Source organism: Neoarius graeffei, chromosome 25 (assembly GCF_027579695.1).
Source record: "Neoarius graeffei isolate fNeoGra1 chromosome 25, fNeoGra1.pri, whole genome shotgun sequence".
Taxonomy (NCBI): Eukaryota; Metazoa; Chordata; class Actinopteri; order Siluriformes; family Ariidae; genus Neoarius; species Neoarius graeffei.
Window position 1 is genome coordinate 58,816,143 of NC_083593.1, and position 16,683 is coordinate 58,832,825.

General features: G+C 43.0%; 1 protein-coding gene across 2 annotated transcripts in view; it reads right to left on the reverse strand.

The window, feature by feature from the left end:
- smc5 (structural maintenance of chromosomes 5) overlaps positions 1–16,683 on the reverse strand; it is an 87,937-nt gene that overhangs the window by 1,361 nt on the left and 69,893 nt on the right. For both annotated transcript variants that reach the window (XM_060909113.1, XM_060909114.1), the window contains exons 10-23: positions 14,291–14,445; positions 14,084–14,197; positions 13,905–13,999; positions 7,330–7,462; positions 6,186–6,359; positions 5,196–5,365; positions 4,924–5,047; positions 4,725–4,847; positions 4,227–4,355; positions 3,864–3,959; positions 2,209–2,313; positions 2,013–2,132; positions 1,524–1,703; positions 344–439 (exon numbers count right to left, since the gene is read on the reverse strand). In XM_060909113.1, coding sequence (XP_060765096.1) covers positions 344–439; positions 1,524–1,703; positions 2,013–2,132; positions 2,209–2,313; positions 3,864–3,959; positions 4,227–4,355; positions 4,725–4,847; positions 4,924–5,047; positions 5,196–5,365; positions 6,186–6,359; positions 7,330–7,462; positions 13,905–13,999; positions 14,084–14,197; positions 14,291–14,445 — 1,814 coding nt within the window. The remainder of the gene's footprint in view (positions 1–343; positions 440–1,523; positions 1,704–2,012; positions 2,133–2,208; positions 2,314–3,863; positions 3,960–4,226; positions 4,356–4,724; positions 4,848–4,923; positions 5,048–5,195; positions 5,366–6,185; positions 6,360–7,329; positions 7,463–13,904; positions 14,000–14,083; positions 14,198–14,290; positions 14,446–16,683) is intronic.

Genomic DNA, 16,683 nt, shown 5'->3' on the forward strand with positions numbered 1-16,683 from the left:
TTGTCAGATTAGTAATGTAAGAAACAGTTTTGTTGCTATTGTCATCTAGAGTGTCTGTCAGATTTTGATGATAGAAACCGATGTGTTTCTATTGTCATTTAGCATGTCTGTCATGTCAGGCTTTTATTAATTAGTTACCAGGACGACTGTCCTAAAATTTACTGTGAATGTCCAAGACCCCAAATGCTACTAGAAAAACTTAATAGAATGATCAAAATAATCAATTCAGCAATTTAAGGAGATGGGACTTAACTGGCCTCTGTTGTGGTAGAATCTGCCTTAATCTACAGTGCTCTACATTACACCACAGCATTAGAATGAAACTACTTTGAAGTTACTGTACCTTTGGTGTGATGAAGAAATACTGTGAGGTTTTGCCACTGCATGCAGTTTTCACTACAATGTCAAACACTCGCCTCTCGTTGGCCGGGTCCATGCCCTGTTTGTTTGGGGGGGAGAGAGAACAGCACTAGTGTATACATAGAAACGTTCTCCTGAAAGAAATGCATAGATTTTTTTTTTTTTAATACACTAGTGTTAAAGCAGGAGGCTGAAATATTATCCACAGAAGATTCCAATCATTTATCAGTTCACTAAGTGAGTCTCCACTTTGGCTTGAATGCATTCCCACAGATCTAATCCCTTTAAAGGTGGGGTATGAGATTTTGGAATAACGGTTCCCGCAAGCCATATTTTGAAACATGCCCCCCCCCCCGTCTCCACCCCTCCTCCCCCTTATAAAGCCTGAGAAAGTCAGCCTTTATAATGGGTGTCTATTGCGTTACACACCAGTAGAGAGCTTGGAAAAATAGCTCAAACTTTCTCATTTAAACTGTTTTCAGCCCTAATTTTCACTCCACACACACAATTTTCTCAAAAGTAGTCGCCACACTCGTCCTGATTCACACAATGTGTCCACCTACACAATAGGACTTGCGGTTTTTGAATGAGAAGCCTGAAAGTGAGGAGAGGACAGGCACTCAGCCCCATAGACTCCCATTATAAACTTGCCAGAAAAGTCACTCGTTTTTAACTTGCTCTAGTGACCTCATTTTTTACACTACAGACAAAAAAAATGACAATGTGTTCAGGAGAGCCTTGTGGCGCTCACTGTGAAAGTATTTTGTGAATATCTCCTTCCGTTTTCGTGTAAATCCCCGTTGTTTGGAGGGAGCGCACTGAGAAAATCCTGCGTGACACTGCTCGCAGCGCGTGGGTTGGGGGAGGGGCTGCTCTCTCTCTCTCACACACACAGAAGGGCCGGGCTGCTCGCGGGCTTCATTCTGATTGACGTGTCAGTATCCAATCATTTTGAGGTGGTACCTCGATATGATTGGATGGCGTTTTTCCTTTATTTTACACTGTAGACTGGATTAAAATATTTCATTTTTGGGTCAAACCTTCTATTGTACTGCTTGCAACATGGGTGTGAGGAGCTTTTCAAGCAATATGGTAAAAAATACTCCTGAAAAAAATCTCATACCCCACCTTTAACTGTGTGTGTGTGTGTGTGTTTAAAAGACCTGGTTGATCTCATCAACGACTCTGAAGGGGCAGCGATTGAGCTCCTGCAGGGCCATGAGGTACAGCATGGTGGAGACGCTGCGCTCGCCACCGCTCTGATGGTGAGGAGTGAGCTCATGCAGCTGAGTGCTGCTGCGGAACTTCACCCGGATACGGATCCCATATTTATCGTACTCCTCCTGCAACACACACACGACTTACCTTTAAATTTAATAATTAGCAATTTAACTTCAATAAATGGTACTATAGCAGTGCTTGAAAGTTTGTGAACCCTTTAGAATTTGATATGATCTAAAGCATCAACAGATTTTCACACAAAAGCAGACAAAGACTCTGATTAAACCCAGGAGACAGTTTGATTATATTCATTCAGAAATTCTAAAGGATTCTCAAATTTTCAAGCACTGCTGCTAACTACAGTTTGTTTTTATTTAGAATCGCAAGAGTCTGACGTGCAGTCACTGTGCGTGAGAGAATGTATAACTGACCTCGTTCTCAGAATGCAGGTCAACTTCTCCAGCACAGTTCATAGAGCGAAAGAAATCACTGAACTTCTCATTAATCTGATCCACCAACTGCTTCAGGGGAATCAACCAGCGCTCCTTCGCCTGGGAAAAAAAACAAAATGAAGTGTGTTATACAATCTCTAGCACCTGTATGAGGTGTTGAGGATGAGAACCGTGCCTCAGAGATGTTTTGTCTGTAAGTGTTCAGAGCTTTGGTCTTCTCGTCCAGCTCTTTCTCCATCTCCTTTATCTCCTTCTCTCTCTGGTTATACTCCTCCACCACCTGGTAACATCACAACAATCAGAAGATTACAGCTGGGTGTGTGGTGTAGGTACAGAGGTGTGTATCAGGACTGTAAAAAGTCTCACGAGCTGTGGTTTTTACTCGCGTGTGAGCGAGCGGTCTGAAGCTCCCAGGACAAAAATGGAGAGAATATCTCCTGTTGTCTCTGTGACGCTTTCACGCTCACGGCTGCTCTTATTCACGTGTTTTCCTTCACTGGATTAACGGTCGTGTTAATTCAGCTAAATTTAGCTGTACAGTACTTTTAGCAGTCACAAAGCAGTTTTGCAGAAGTTCAATACAGATTTAGATCCCTAATTATATTAATGTGTTTATTATAAACGCATTGCTACTGATTTTCACTCCTAAGCTCAGTGACTGATCATCCTTTTCACAAAGTTTGAATTTCGCTCGACACCAGTGCGCTGTTACGAGCTGATGTTCTGTAAAGATTTCACTGTTTTAATATTTTTCCGTATTATAGCCATCAAACTAAAGTGCATGCACTGCCACCTACAGGAGGAAAGTGGAAAGATGATACTTGATGTACCACTTCAATTTCACATTATTTTATTTAATTTTAACAGCTGGCTCTTTCAAGGGGCCAACTCGCTCTTCTCAGAATCCAGTTTGGTTTTTGTTTTACTTTGAAAATCAGGTGACCGCTACTCTGCTAGCTGTCTGTGCCACAAAACATCTGCAAATTCACTGTGATGTCACCGGATTGTTTTTCAAACAGAGGAATATCAATGGATGCAAAAATAGTGGTTCGCTACTTAGCGCACAGGCTTTTGGGAAGAGCGAGTTGCCCCTTTAACCCTTAGATATTCAAGTATGAAAACTCGGCACCTGTTTATACCCTCTCAGAACTTCCAGAACAATAAAGGTCAATTTCTAAACTGACCCAGAAAACATTTATATGATAAAATAGTGTTGTACTGACTGAACTGTAATGAGCTCAGGTGTGGGGGTGAGTGAGTGAAATACCCTAATGGTGATGATACACGGGGCAACTTTTTGGGCAATGTTGCTGGCAACAGGCAACTAGGTGAGACACAGGGCAACTTTTCAGGGCAACTAACAACAGTTAGCAACGGCAGTTTACAGTTAGCTAAAAAAAATTGATGTCTTAATTTTTGCTGTGACCATTTAATCAAGCTGTCTGTTGTTTTTTAGAGCTTTGGTGAGGTAAATTCCTCCATATAGAATATTAAAATAACAACTTACTGGCGTAAAACAGATGAGGAGTCTCTCCATCTCTTCACTCCACTGAGCGGCCGCCATATTTGTTTGAAATTTCTGATCCGAACCTCACCGGCGGTCACATGACTCGATACTCGCGTTCTGATTGGCTTATCTCAAAAAGTTGCCAGAGATTATCAAAACCATTCAGAAAGAAACAATGTTGCCCAATCTCAATAGAAAAGAGTCAAAACGCAATTGCCCAGCAACATTGCTCGGCAACATTGCCCAAAAAGTTGCCCCGTGTATCATCACCATAAAATGTGATGGCGGAGTGACATTATTCTAGAAATGTGCGTGTGTCGTACTCTTTCACTGAGGTCAGCGAACCCTTCTGCTCTGGCTTTCTCTTCATCCAACATGGCGTCGATTTCATCCAGAGTGTTGGGCAGCTCACTAAATGCCTGAGGGACGAGTTGAGCAGAAAAACGAGGGGAGTCATTAGAATCAGAAGTTTACTGCATCTATTTACCACAAATGTAGCTCTGCACAGGACCGATGAGGATAACGGGTCAGGTTATGTCTCTCAGTTCTGCATTAAGCACGTCTAAATCAGTCTCATTAAAAGGCAACACTTATCTCGTGATAATAATGGATTCATAACAGTTTTAAACAATTAATTATTTTATTTTTAAAAAGATGTGACACTGTGTGTGTGTGTGTGTTCTGACCGTGTGCAGTATCTCTGGTACTACAGTCTCTCCTGGGTTCATGTTACAGATCTCGCTGGCTCTCCTCATCAGCCTCTTACACGTCTCCAACAGACCCACCTTCCTGTGGTCCAGCTCGGTAAATGCTTGCTGTATATATAATTAAAAAACCCACACACGATAATGCAGCTAAAACCAACACAAAATGGAGGATTTCTTGTATTTCATGAGTAGTTGCATAAATTGTATTATTTTATTTCATTAGCATGGACTACAGTGTTTTTTTAATCATAAATTCAGTTTGGAATTTATAGGGTTTTTTTTTTTTTAAACAGTTTTCACATGGTACTTTATTTTAAAAGAAAAAAAAAAAATTAACCCCATGTTCTCAAACACATTCAAGTCAAAGCCACAAACAGCTTCTGAGTCATTTTTCCAAACTGCAGTTCAGCTCTTCTGATGAATTTCCACACCTGACTGGACAGAATCATAAATGAGCCACACTGTGTGACCTCTGACCTCTGCACTCCTGAGCTCAGCTGACCCCTCCCTGTAGTCAGACTCCAGTTTGGTCTTCTCAGCACTGAGCCCTGCTGTGTCCAGAGCCAAGTACACCTTCTCCATGCTCAGCCTGGCTCTGTGCTGCACACACACACACACTGTATTAAAACACTGCAGAGTGCAGGAGTGAACTGTGATACCTGCAGCTCACACTAACCTTCATAAAGTGCAGGAACTCCTCCACTATGGCCACCTTCTGCTCGTTTACATGAGAGATCCTGGCGTTTGCTTCATCCTCCGCTTTCTGAAGGTCAATTTCACCTTGCTGCATCTGCCTCAGACTGGGACAGGTGGGAGGGAGAGACACACACACACAACAGTGAACAGAGAAGAAGATAATGTACACAGTTAAAGAAGATCTTTGTGAATGGTAGATTAAACGCACGTTTTTTTGACCCGGGGTGTCCATGCAGTGCGTGTGTTTTTCACCTGTCCTGCTTGGTGCTGATCTTCTGCTCCAGTTGTCTTTTCTTGCCCTTCAGCTCTGACAGACGCTTCTTCTCAGCTCGGAGGTTGTTGTCACGGCGGTCCAGTCTGACCTGCTGCTCCTGATTAGCCGTCATGCGGGCGTCGACACTGTTGACCTGCTGCTGCGCTGCCTGGAGAAGTCAAAGGTTACTGTTAGGACGCCTCCCTGAACAAAAGATTACTTCAGATCAGCTTAAATTAAATTAGGACCTCTGACTGATCCTGGCATGAAATGGGTGTGTCCAAGGGGCACAAAAAGTACAATTTTTGTAAATAAAATGTAAAAAATAATAAAAGATGCAGGCGTTTTGCTCTTATTTTCTGTATGGAGTTGAAATCTTATAAAGAGTGTGTGGAACTGTGACTTAAATAAAAATACTGCACGTGTGAGTAAACAGTGAGATTCTTACAGATCTCTGTGGTGAGATCTCTGTGGTGAGATCTCTCCTTCAGGTGATGCACTGGGCATTTCTTCACCTGGCCTGTTGTGTTCCAGTATGATTAGGATCTGTTATCAGACAGGGCGGGACAGTGGTGCAGTGCATGGTGTTGTGACCCTGAGCTCAGGTCACCATCTGTGTGACGTTTCACACGTGCCCCCTGGGTCTGGGTGGGCTTCCCCCGACTCCCCATCTCCCAGTACATGCCAGTAGGTGGATCACGGAGTTCCAAACTGCCCACAGGTGTGAAGGAGTACAAGTGTATGCGGTGTACTGGCTTCCTCACCAGGACATTAATCCTGCTTCACAATCAGAGCTCCTAAGAGAGACTCCAGATCCACCCCACCCTGACCAGGAGAAAGCTCTCGCTGAATGAATGAAAGCTACTGGTGCTCTTTTCAAAGTGTTGTCTGGGTTACAGATTATTACAGAGAGCACTGGTAAGAGATTTAAGTCAGCGATGAGAACAAGCCTACGGGAACGTTCCTTGCGTGACTCTGACGTGTCTTACACTGAGCTGATGATCGAGCTGCTGCCTTTCGTCTGCGTCGATGGTCAGGCTGAGGAACTGAGAGGGCCGCAGGGCGGAGTTACTGGAGATGATCTTGTTGGAGTAAGTGGACTTCTTCACTGTGTACTTCTCCTCTGCAGTGTAGATTATCTTCAGCTGAGACTCCCTGATCACCTGACAGAGACACAGATCAACAAGGAGGTTCACTGTGAAGTAAAAAGGCTGTTCACGTTAGCATTTTAGGACTGGATTTGTATCAACAGTATTTCAAGCTTTAAGACTCACCATGAGTTACAACTATAGAAGCTGAGCATCAGTGCAATTTCAATTTTATCTTGAAAAGGAAAAAAAAAAAAAAACACCTGTCAAAGCCTCATTTCAGTACTACACTACCCAGAACGAAAACGCAAGAACCACCAAGCAGAGATCTTCATCCTCTCAGCTCTTTGTGGAGCATAACGTGAGACCAATCAGAGACGCTGCCATGTAACTACAAAACACGCGGTGTGTGAATTACACTGTGGGATTTACATCATGTTAGCTTTATAAACATGGAACATAACTCTGAAATCAGGCAGAAATGCCCTCGGATGGTCATAATATCGTAAGATAAATCAGGCAAAACAAATAAATACGCAACAATGATGAAACAATGATTCAAACTATTTTGTGTTTTATGCAGGTCAATTCAACGCATTGAACACTTAATGAATAATTTTCTTAAAAGACTGAGAATTTTTAAAGAATTTTTTTTTAATTTTTTTTTTTTTATTATTATTGGATAGGACAGTGTAGAGACAGGAAATGAGCGGGAGAGAGAGACGGGGAGGGACCGGGAAACGACCCCGGGCCGGAACCGAACCCAGGTCCCTGGACCCACGGCACGGCGCCCCATCCACCTGAGCCACGACGCCCCCGACACTAGACTGAGAATTTTTAAAGGAAACTCACTTCTAGAACCAAGACTGCTGAAAAAACATTCATCAAATTGCAGGATAATCAACTAAACAAACTTCTAAACGATTTTTCCTTTCTAAACCTTTACATCGTTTTCTTTGTTAAAAGCTTGTCTTACAGTTTCAACTAAAACCGTGTGTTTAGGGAGTTAAATAACAGAACCCGTGCGTTAATAAGAAGAACTAACCATTTCAATCATGTTCTTAGTTTTCTCCGTCCCCACAGGTATGTCATTAACTCTGTACTGATGGCACAGGTAACTCATCACCTCATCGGGGGCATCAAACAGCTCTCGCAGGTAGGAGAAGAATCCATAACGCCTGTAGACACACACACACTTTCATTTTTTGTGTAATTCATGTAAAGCGAGCAAAAAAGTAAATAATGTACGTTTTTTTCACAATATTTACTTATTTTAAAGCATTTTTTAAACCAATCTCTGAATAATTAAATTTCAATGCAGGGCTACAACATTTAGTCAACAAGATCAATTACATTATTTATAAAAATTCATCAATGTGGATTTCAGGTCATCTTTATTTATACAGCACGTTTAAAGGCAGGTGATGGCCAAAGTGCTGAATGATAAACTCAAGTAAATTCAAACAGTAATTAAATAAAATATAGACAAAATAAAATAATAAAAATCGTTTTAAAAGAAAACCAGAAGAATATACACATTAAAATGTCTAAACCACCTAAAAGAATAAATGTTTTGGATTGGATTTATGCAACAACAAGAACATGAAAAAAAGACAGATTTCGAGTTCGTCATGGAAAGTGCTGCCTGTGGTGAACATGCCACTGATGCCAGCGAGAGAAAGCTTCAATACTGTTCCTGATGGAACACCGTGCTATCACCTTTTTGTACCCAAAGAATGATCCAGGTGGTCGTCCAATCAATCATACTTCCCTCACCTGGACTTCCACTAGCTCAGCAACCGCATCTCTACAAACACATCCGAGCCTCTGATCCCGAGCCCTACAAGGACAGAACGTGCCCTAAACCAGATGTGCTGCCTCCAGATGGATCAGAGGATGAGGAGATACAGGTGCAGGCAGATAAAGGACAAGAAGCACAGAGTCGAGGTAATGTGGGCGAGGCCACAAAAGTGGGCACGGGTATGGCCATGACCATGGCAGAGGGGTCTTTTGTTGTTATACATGAATTATAAACCACATTTTCAAGGAACTTTAAAGCTTTGTAACTTTTCAACTGTAGACTGAAGGGAAAAACATGGAGGATACAAGGGGGAACATCTGTAAAAATAAAGTTAAAAAAAAAAAAAAAGTTACAATTTCCCCCAAATATGTTAATAACGTTCCTAAAAAGGTACAGTGAAAAAAATTTGGTGCACATATCTGGGAAACCATAATAAGTCGTCTTCTTTCAGCTGCTCCCATTCGGGGTCGCCACAGCAGATCTGTTCCACATATTTGATTTGGTGTAGGTTTTACACCAGATGCCCTTCCTGATGCAACCCTCTCCAACCTATCCGGGTTTGGGACTGGCACCAAGTACGCACTGGCTTGTGCGACACCAGTATTTTACCTAACCTACATAAATGTGCCAGGGCGGCACGGTGGTGTAGTGGTTAGCGCTGTCGCCTCACAGCAAGAAGGTCTGGGTTCGAGCCCCGGGGCCGGCGAGGGCCTTTCTGTGTGGAGTTTGCATGTTCTCCCCGTGTCCGCGTGGGTTTCCTCCGGGTGCTCCGGTTTCCCCCACAGTCCAAAGACATGCAGGTTAGGTTAACTGGTGACTCTAAATTGAGCGTAGGTGTGAATGTGAGTGTGAATGGTTGTCTGTGTCTATGTGTCAGCCCTGTGATGACCTGGCGACTTGTCCAGGGTGAACCCCGCCTTTCGCCCGTAGTCAGCTGGGATAGGATCCAGCTCGCCTGCGACCCTGTAGAACAGGATAAAGCGGCTACAGATAATGAGATGAGACATAAATGTGCCCAAAATCTCATTTTAGCATATTTTTTAAAATATGGTGTTGCTAAGGAGTTTATGTAGTAAATTTTACAAGCAGATTTGTCCATTTCTGACTTTTTGTAAAAAGTAAAATTTGACCATTTCAGATGCCCATATCTCAGTGGTGTATTGGTCAAACTTCTTGATTTAGGCATCTTTTTTTTTTTTAACTGGCCTTTCACAAAAAGACAACAAATCAATTTTTTTTAAAAACTGATCCATGTGACTGAGGTAAAACGGGACTGTGTGTTAGGCAACTCAAAAACATTCTCTTGAAATCTAAAAATATAAAATCAAAACATAGATCTAAAATGTAATGCTGTCAAAGTTAACGCGTTAATTTTGGCGATTAATTTTAAACATTCAATGCATTAAAAAAATTAATGCAATTAACGTGGTTTTGTTTACTTCCGGTGGCGGCTGACCCATAACCTTTGGTTACGTGTGCGGGAAAACCGGGCAGAAACAGCTTTCCTAACTAAAGGAGAGTCTATGGCAGAAAGATGGATAAGGGTGAACTTTTAGGGGGAAAGTTTCATTTTAAAAAGTTGCCTGACGGCTCGTTGGACAAAACTAAGGCAATTTGCAAAGCCGAATTTAATTACCACAGAAGTAACACGTCTTTAGCGCATCACCTCAAGGCAAAACACCCTGCTGAAATGACCTCCACTGAACCTCGCCAGTCTACACTACAGGAGTGTGGCACTCGTGGGCGAATAACGAAACCTGTAAGTGAAAAGTTAACCAATTCCTTGGTTACTTGGACAGTTAAAAACTGCTGCCCAGTTAGCACAGTAGAGGATGATGGACTGAGAGAAGTAATGCGTGTTGCATCGGGAGATACCTCTTATAATTTACCCTCGAGAGGAACCATCGTGTCAAGAATACACACTTTGTATGAGGATGAGAGGCCAAATGTCACAAGCTTGTCGGGCACTTTAAGCATAGTCCATCTAACGCTCAGGAATTAAATGAACAGCAAGTTGCACACGGACGTAAGCAAGAATCACTTGCTCAGGACGTTGCAACAAGATGGAATTCTACGCTGGAGATGGTAAAGAGGATCCAGAGAAACAAATCTCCACTGACCACTACCCTGGTGCAGCAAAAGAGCAAGGTTGCCATGTTGACTGACCAGGAGCTTGCCAAACTGCAAAAGCTGGAGGAACTACTTGAACCTTGCAGGCAAGTTATTTATTTATTGTTTCTCCTCCCTCTCTCTCCCCTTCTCTCTTTCACCTGTGTGTGTGTGTGTGTGCATGCACAGGTTCTCTGTGTTGCTAATAAAGATTTACTGAAAATGTTTAACACCTTGTGCTTTCCATTGCAGATATGTGCCTGAACTGCTGGGGGGAGAGCAGTACGTCTCCTGTTCAGTGGTCTTGCCAGCCTTATGCCACTTGTTCAGAGTTATGGAGCCCTCAGACGATGATCCAGTTTATGTTCTGAGGTTCAAGAAGGCCTTTACCACAGACCTAGCTCAACGGAAGGATAGCGCCAACCTCAAATGGCTGAAGATCACTACTGCCCTTGACCCTAGGTTTAAAGACCTTAAGTGCCTTCCAAAAGATGAAAGGCGTGAGGTATGGGCTTCAGTACATGATCTGATGATGAGAGAGACACGTGCACAACAACCACCTGCTAAGACAACAGAGGAGCCGTCACCAAAGAGGAGGAGGACGTCCATCTTGCTGGGTTCTTCTGATTCAGATACAGATGACGAGGAGGAGTCCATAGAGCATTGTCTGGATCGCTACAAAGCAGAGCCAAAAATGGACATGGAGGGGTGTCCACTACAATGGTGGTCAAAGAGAGAGGGAGCACATGCCAGGCTGGCACCCATTGCACACAAGTACCTGTCAACCCCTGCAACTACAGTGCCTTGTGAGAGGTTCTTCTCACTCTCAGGCCACATCATTCAAAAGAAGCGAGCTTCTTTGTCCCCCGATAACGTAAACAAGCTGGTCTGCCTCAGTAACTGGCTGAGTGTAAAGAAGGACTAAGTAAATTATGTCTATGGAGTGAAAAATGTTGAATGTTCGGAACTTTCAACAATATCTTTGCTCATTCTTTTTTGCATTTGCACTGTGCATATGTGCACCTTAAGCCATTAAAATGGTTTTTGAATTTAAATATACTTTCTCTGCTTACTCTACATTAATTTGATGATTTTACATAAATATTCAGTCTTAAGTAGAAAAATGCAATTAATTTGATAGATTAATCGTGATTAATTACAGAAATTTGTGCGATTAATTAGTTAATTTTTTTTAATCGATTGACAGTCCTACTAAAATGGTATTAAATATGTTAATTAACATTAGAGTTGAGCCGGATACTCGGCTGAAACGAGTATCCGGTACGGATAAAGCACTTTTGCTGAGTACGAGTATTATACGAGTAATACGAGTCAATATCTGTGCTCGGCCTGAATGAAAATCCTCACACAGCGTCACAGCACCCCTCCCCTACACACACCGCTTTGCTCACTCACACAGAGAACAGCTCGCTGTCTCTTTCCGTTAACGTTTCAGGTTTCTTCAGCTTCAAGTTTGTTTTTATTTCAGTTTGTACTTATAACCAGTAGAGTTCTGGTAAACGTGGGTTCGTTCAGACGTGGTGCTTGGTAGAAAGTGACTCGCGTTGCGTCTCTGCCTGTCGGAGATTTTTTTTCCTTTTTTTTAACCGTCAGTTAAAAACAGTTTTTTTTTACTTCATGCATCGAGTGTCTGACACTTTCTTGCTGTAATTCATGTAAAAATAAAGGTAGTAGTGGTATAAGTATTACAAATTAAGCTACACACACACACACACACGTCTCTCTCTCTGCCGGTCGTCGGAGTTTTTTTTTTAAAAACCGTCAGTTGGCTCTAAACAGTTTTATTTTACTTCACGCACTGAGTGTCTGACACTTTCTAGGTAGTAGTGGTATAAATAATATTACAAATTAAGCTACACACACACACACACACACACACACACACCTGGTGTGGAAATAAAAAAAATAAAGAACCAAAAAAAAATTAAAATAAATCACACTGATCATAAAAAAATTAAAAGTAAAAAAAAAGAAAGTTATGTTGAGTATGAAAACTCTTGTTCATTACATTTCATAATTGCAACCGCATGTGTTGTATTCATTGTTGCAAAACTTGTTCTGTAAATAGTTCGTTTGCTATCGAGATCAAAACTATTGATCTGAAGCTCAATGCTGATGCTGTCCTGTAAATAGTTTTCTAATCAGCAATAAATATAATTTCTGATCAACCCACATCAATTACACGCTTAAAATAACATACTGGTTAAAGCCCCGCCCATTTCAAGATAACCAGACCCACTTCCGGGTTAAATCCCGCCCACTTCCGGGTTAGGCCCCGCCCACCCCGAGTATGGCTACGGATAATTCATATGGTAAACAGATACAGATAATGCTGTACTCGCTCATCCCTAATTAACACCATCTATAAAATTATAGGACTCGTTAATATTCTAGTATGGGGAAGCCATGGCCTAATGGTTAAAAAAACAGCTTTGGGACCAAAAAGTTGCGGGCTTGATTCCCTGGACCAGTAGGAATGAGCAAGGCACTAGAGGTCTGCGCAGGACAGAATTTTCAGTCCCGCTCCCGCATTGTGCAGTCCCGCTCCCGCAAAGAATTATGATTTTCAGTCCCGCTCCCGCCTGCCATATTTTGTCCCGCTCCCGCCCGCAAATCCCGCCTGATGCAGATGTTCACGTTATTTCTCACGAAAGTTCCTGTCATTGGCTTGGGGAATTAAACATGCTGAGCTTAGCTGAGCTCTCCACTGACCGATCCTTCATTTACTGTAAGTTTATTGTTTAGACTCTGACATTCTGCTGACACATTCCAAGTTGAGCGCTGCATGCGCTCATGATTGACAGCTCTCGCTGTGATTGACAGCTCTTGCTTTGCGCACTCGCACTCCCACTTCCGAGTCTGTGACGTTATGATTCCAACCGCGATTTCATTCTCCTCTCATATGAAGTGCTGCGCAACCACAACCAGCTCCTCAGATTATACACCGTCTATTTCTCGCTTTAAATTGAACAATCTGTGCAATACACAGTCCGTTTTAATACTTTTTAATACTTAGGACTAATACTCTTGACTTTTTAACGGTAAATGTACCTCTTTTTAAAGCAGCACTTACTTCTGAAGCACTGTGAGCTTCACTAGAGGAGCTCTGCTCTTCTGCCATGATCAGAGATCTCAAACACGGAAGAGCGGAAAGGAATCGGAAACGTACGCGAGATTAGACCACATCCGCAAATTTAGGCATCTTAAAATGTTTTTATTAATGCCAAATAAAATATCCAGCAAAAATTATATACGATAGACAAATTAATAAATTTTATTTTAAACACGTTTTTAGTTAGCAGGACTGCAGCTTATCACCTCTCCCGCCCGCACCCGCATTGTGCACTCCCCCTCCTGCCCGCAATGAGCTTTCAAAATTTGTCCTGCGCGGCACTGCTTTGCGTCGGGTCCCGCGGGACTCCCGCGGGAGTGCAGGGCTCTACAAGGCACCTAACCCCCAACTGCCCTCCAGGCTGCTCTGGGTTTGCTGTATGTCACTCTGGATAAGAGCATCTGCTAAATGCCTGTAATGTAATGTAGTACAGTTTTTAAAGCAATTAGAGAACTCCAGTGTTTAGAGATATTTTATGGTTATTTAATAGTTTTAAGAAACATGTATGTTTTTAGTACATGAAAATTCATTAAAAGTTCAGAAAAAAAGTCACTAATAAGAATAAAATGGTCCTTACTTGAGGGAGTCGATGGGTCGTGACGGTGGTCGATTAGCACACGACTCTGCAGGAGCAATAACACTGTTCACTCGGAGTCTCTGTCGATCGCGGATCTGAGAGTAGAGACGATCCAACGTTTAAACACATTCCACTAAAGCACATACATCACCACCTACATCATCAGTCTCCGCCCTCACCTCTGACATGAATTTCTCCATATCCTGCTGCTTCTGGAACACAAAGGCTCTCAGGTCGTTTATAGAAACATGACACTCCAAGTATTTCGCGTGCCGCGAGTCCCGTACATTGATCTGCAAGAAGATATAACCAGATAAATGAAACAGGAAGGTCCTAACACACACTCCTGAGGTAGACACTTCACAGAGCAGTAAAACTCTTATTACCACCAGCATCATGGGCTCATACACATTTCCCTCAAAGAGATTGCGGTTCTTCCTGAGCCACAGCAGAGCTGTGTGGGTGTCACGGAACCGGTTACGCAGCATCTCCTCCTTCCTGTTCATCATGTCCTCCAAACTGCGCAGACGATTCTGCAGACCTGTGGAGGAGGAGAAGAAACAATCAGCATGTTTACTCAGACACACTGCTGAAATGGAAAGAGTAAAACACTCGGAGTTATGCCGTTATTTAAAAACCGTCAACAGAAGGGTGGTGTGATGGAGCGGAGTTACCACCCAGAGAAACTGATCATCTTCCTACAACAGCATGTTCAAGTGTTTTATTCCAATTATACCACAACTTACAATTCTCCATTTATTAAAGAACATTATATTTTTATCCTTGCATCATCATCATCTTCTGGCTGCTCCTGATTAGGGGTCGCCACAGCGGGTCTTTCGTCTCCATTGCTCCATGTCTTCCGCATCCTTCTCTACCGCACCTGTCACTTTCATGTCCTCTCTCACCACATCCATGTATCTCCTCTTTGGCCTTCCTCGTTTTCGTTTGCCTGGCAGCTCCATCCTCAACATTCTCCTTCCCACATGCTCTGCATCTCTTCTCAGGATGTGCCCGTACCATCTCAGCCTCATCTCATCTCTCTTAGCTTCATTCCCAAGCTCTCCACATGTGCTGTCCCTCTGATGCAGAGGCTCCAACTCTCCTGCCGTGGGCGGGAGATCTCCTACTTTAGGCAACATTTAGAAAATCCTCCCGACCTCCCGCTGACAACGTAAAAATCTCCCGCCCGCTCTTACTACACATGATTAGTTTAAAAAAAAAATACATAACTTGATACGTTTATGTTGAAGAAAATTAATAGTTGACTTTCTGCTTTTCGTGTGTCTGACATTGTATGGGTGGACTCGAGTGTGTACCCTGCGGTATATGCCGATTCCCTGGTTGGTACACCGATCGGCGTAACGGGGGGATTGGAGTGAATGCCGGAGGCCTGCACGCGCAGATCAAGTGCGCATATGAATTGAGCGGAATTCGGTCCGCCGCGGGGTCACACTGAGCCACCCAATGTCTTAGTAGTTACCGATAAAGCATACAGATGGCGCTATTAATGATACGCGCGAAAGAACAAGAAAACCTGCGACACTCAAACATTTTGTTTGTTTTTTTGCGTCTGCGTTTCATCTGCATTTATCGCCTGCTCGGCTTTAACTTTATGTTCTCTTGAATGAGATAATGAAACTAAGTTCCGTTGGTGGAAATGGCGAAAGCCAAACTACGAAGAAAAAAATATCAGAAAATCACCAAGATAAAGTTCGGATCGCCCGTCGCGATGGTCGCCAGGGACAAACGGCGGACTATTTTGGACGGCAGCAAGACGACCCTATATCTGACAAGGTTAGATCACCAGACCAGATGTTAGATTCTGACGAACATGTCTGACTTTTTTTGTCTGACTTTTACTAACTTAGAAACAGAATATTATTAGAAGAACATTATCATCAGAGGGTCTATGTCTGTGAAGATTCTCGGTCATCCAGGTCATAGTAAACTGTGGGTGGTAAAAGAGAGCAACTGGACTTGCTTGAAGATTCTTGAAGACGTCTCACCTCTCATCCGAAAGGCTTCTTCAGTTCTGTCTGACTAATAGGGAGTATCAGGTATTTATCCTGTCATGGATGAAAAGCAATCGTAAGGTGTTGTTGAGTCCTCCTGTTGGTGTGGGTCACTGGGGGCTGGGTGTGAACGGCCTCGAGAGTCTTTGGGGTGATCAATGGATTGCTGGTTCTCTCTGTCCTCCTGTGAGTCACTGAAAACAGCTGGGTTTTGGTGTGCATTCAGTTGTCTGGGAAGTGTGCCAAGGACTGCATTGTAGGTGGCTGATAAATGGTGTCTTAGACCCCCACCTCTGTTCAGTGATGGCCATTCCAGGTTGACAAAAATGGCTTCTTTAACTCCTCGCTCATACCAACGATCCTCTCTGGCTAAAATGCGTACGTTGCAATCCTGAAATGAGTGTCCTTTGTTGTTAAGATGAAGATAGACAGCAGAGTCCTGGCCTGAGGAACTGGCTCTCCTGTGTTGAGCCATGCGCCTGTGAAGCGGTTGTTTGGTCTCCCCAATATACGAGTCCGTGCATTCCTCACTGCACTGAATTGCATACACTACGTTGTCCTGTTCGTGTCTGGCTATTCTGTCCTTAGGGTGGACCAGTTTCTGCTTCAGGGTGTTACTGGGTCTGAAATGTACCGGAATGTTGTGTTTGTAGAAGATCCTCCTGAGTTTCTCAGATAGACCAGAAATGTAGGGAATGACAATGTTCTTGCATTTGTTTCTGTTATCCTCCTTGTCCGTTATGTTCCTTTTTCTGCTCTTGAAG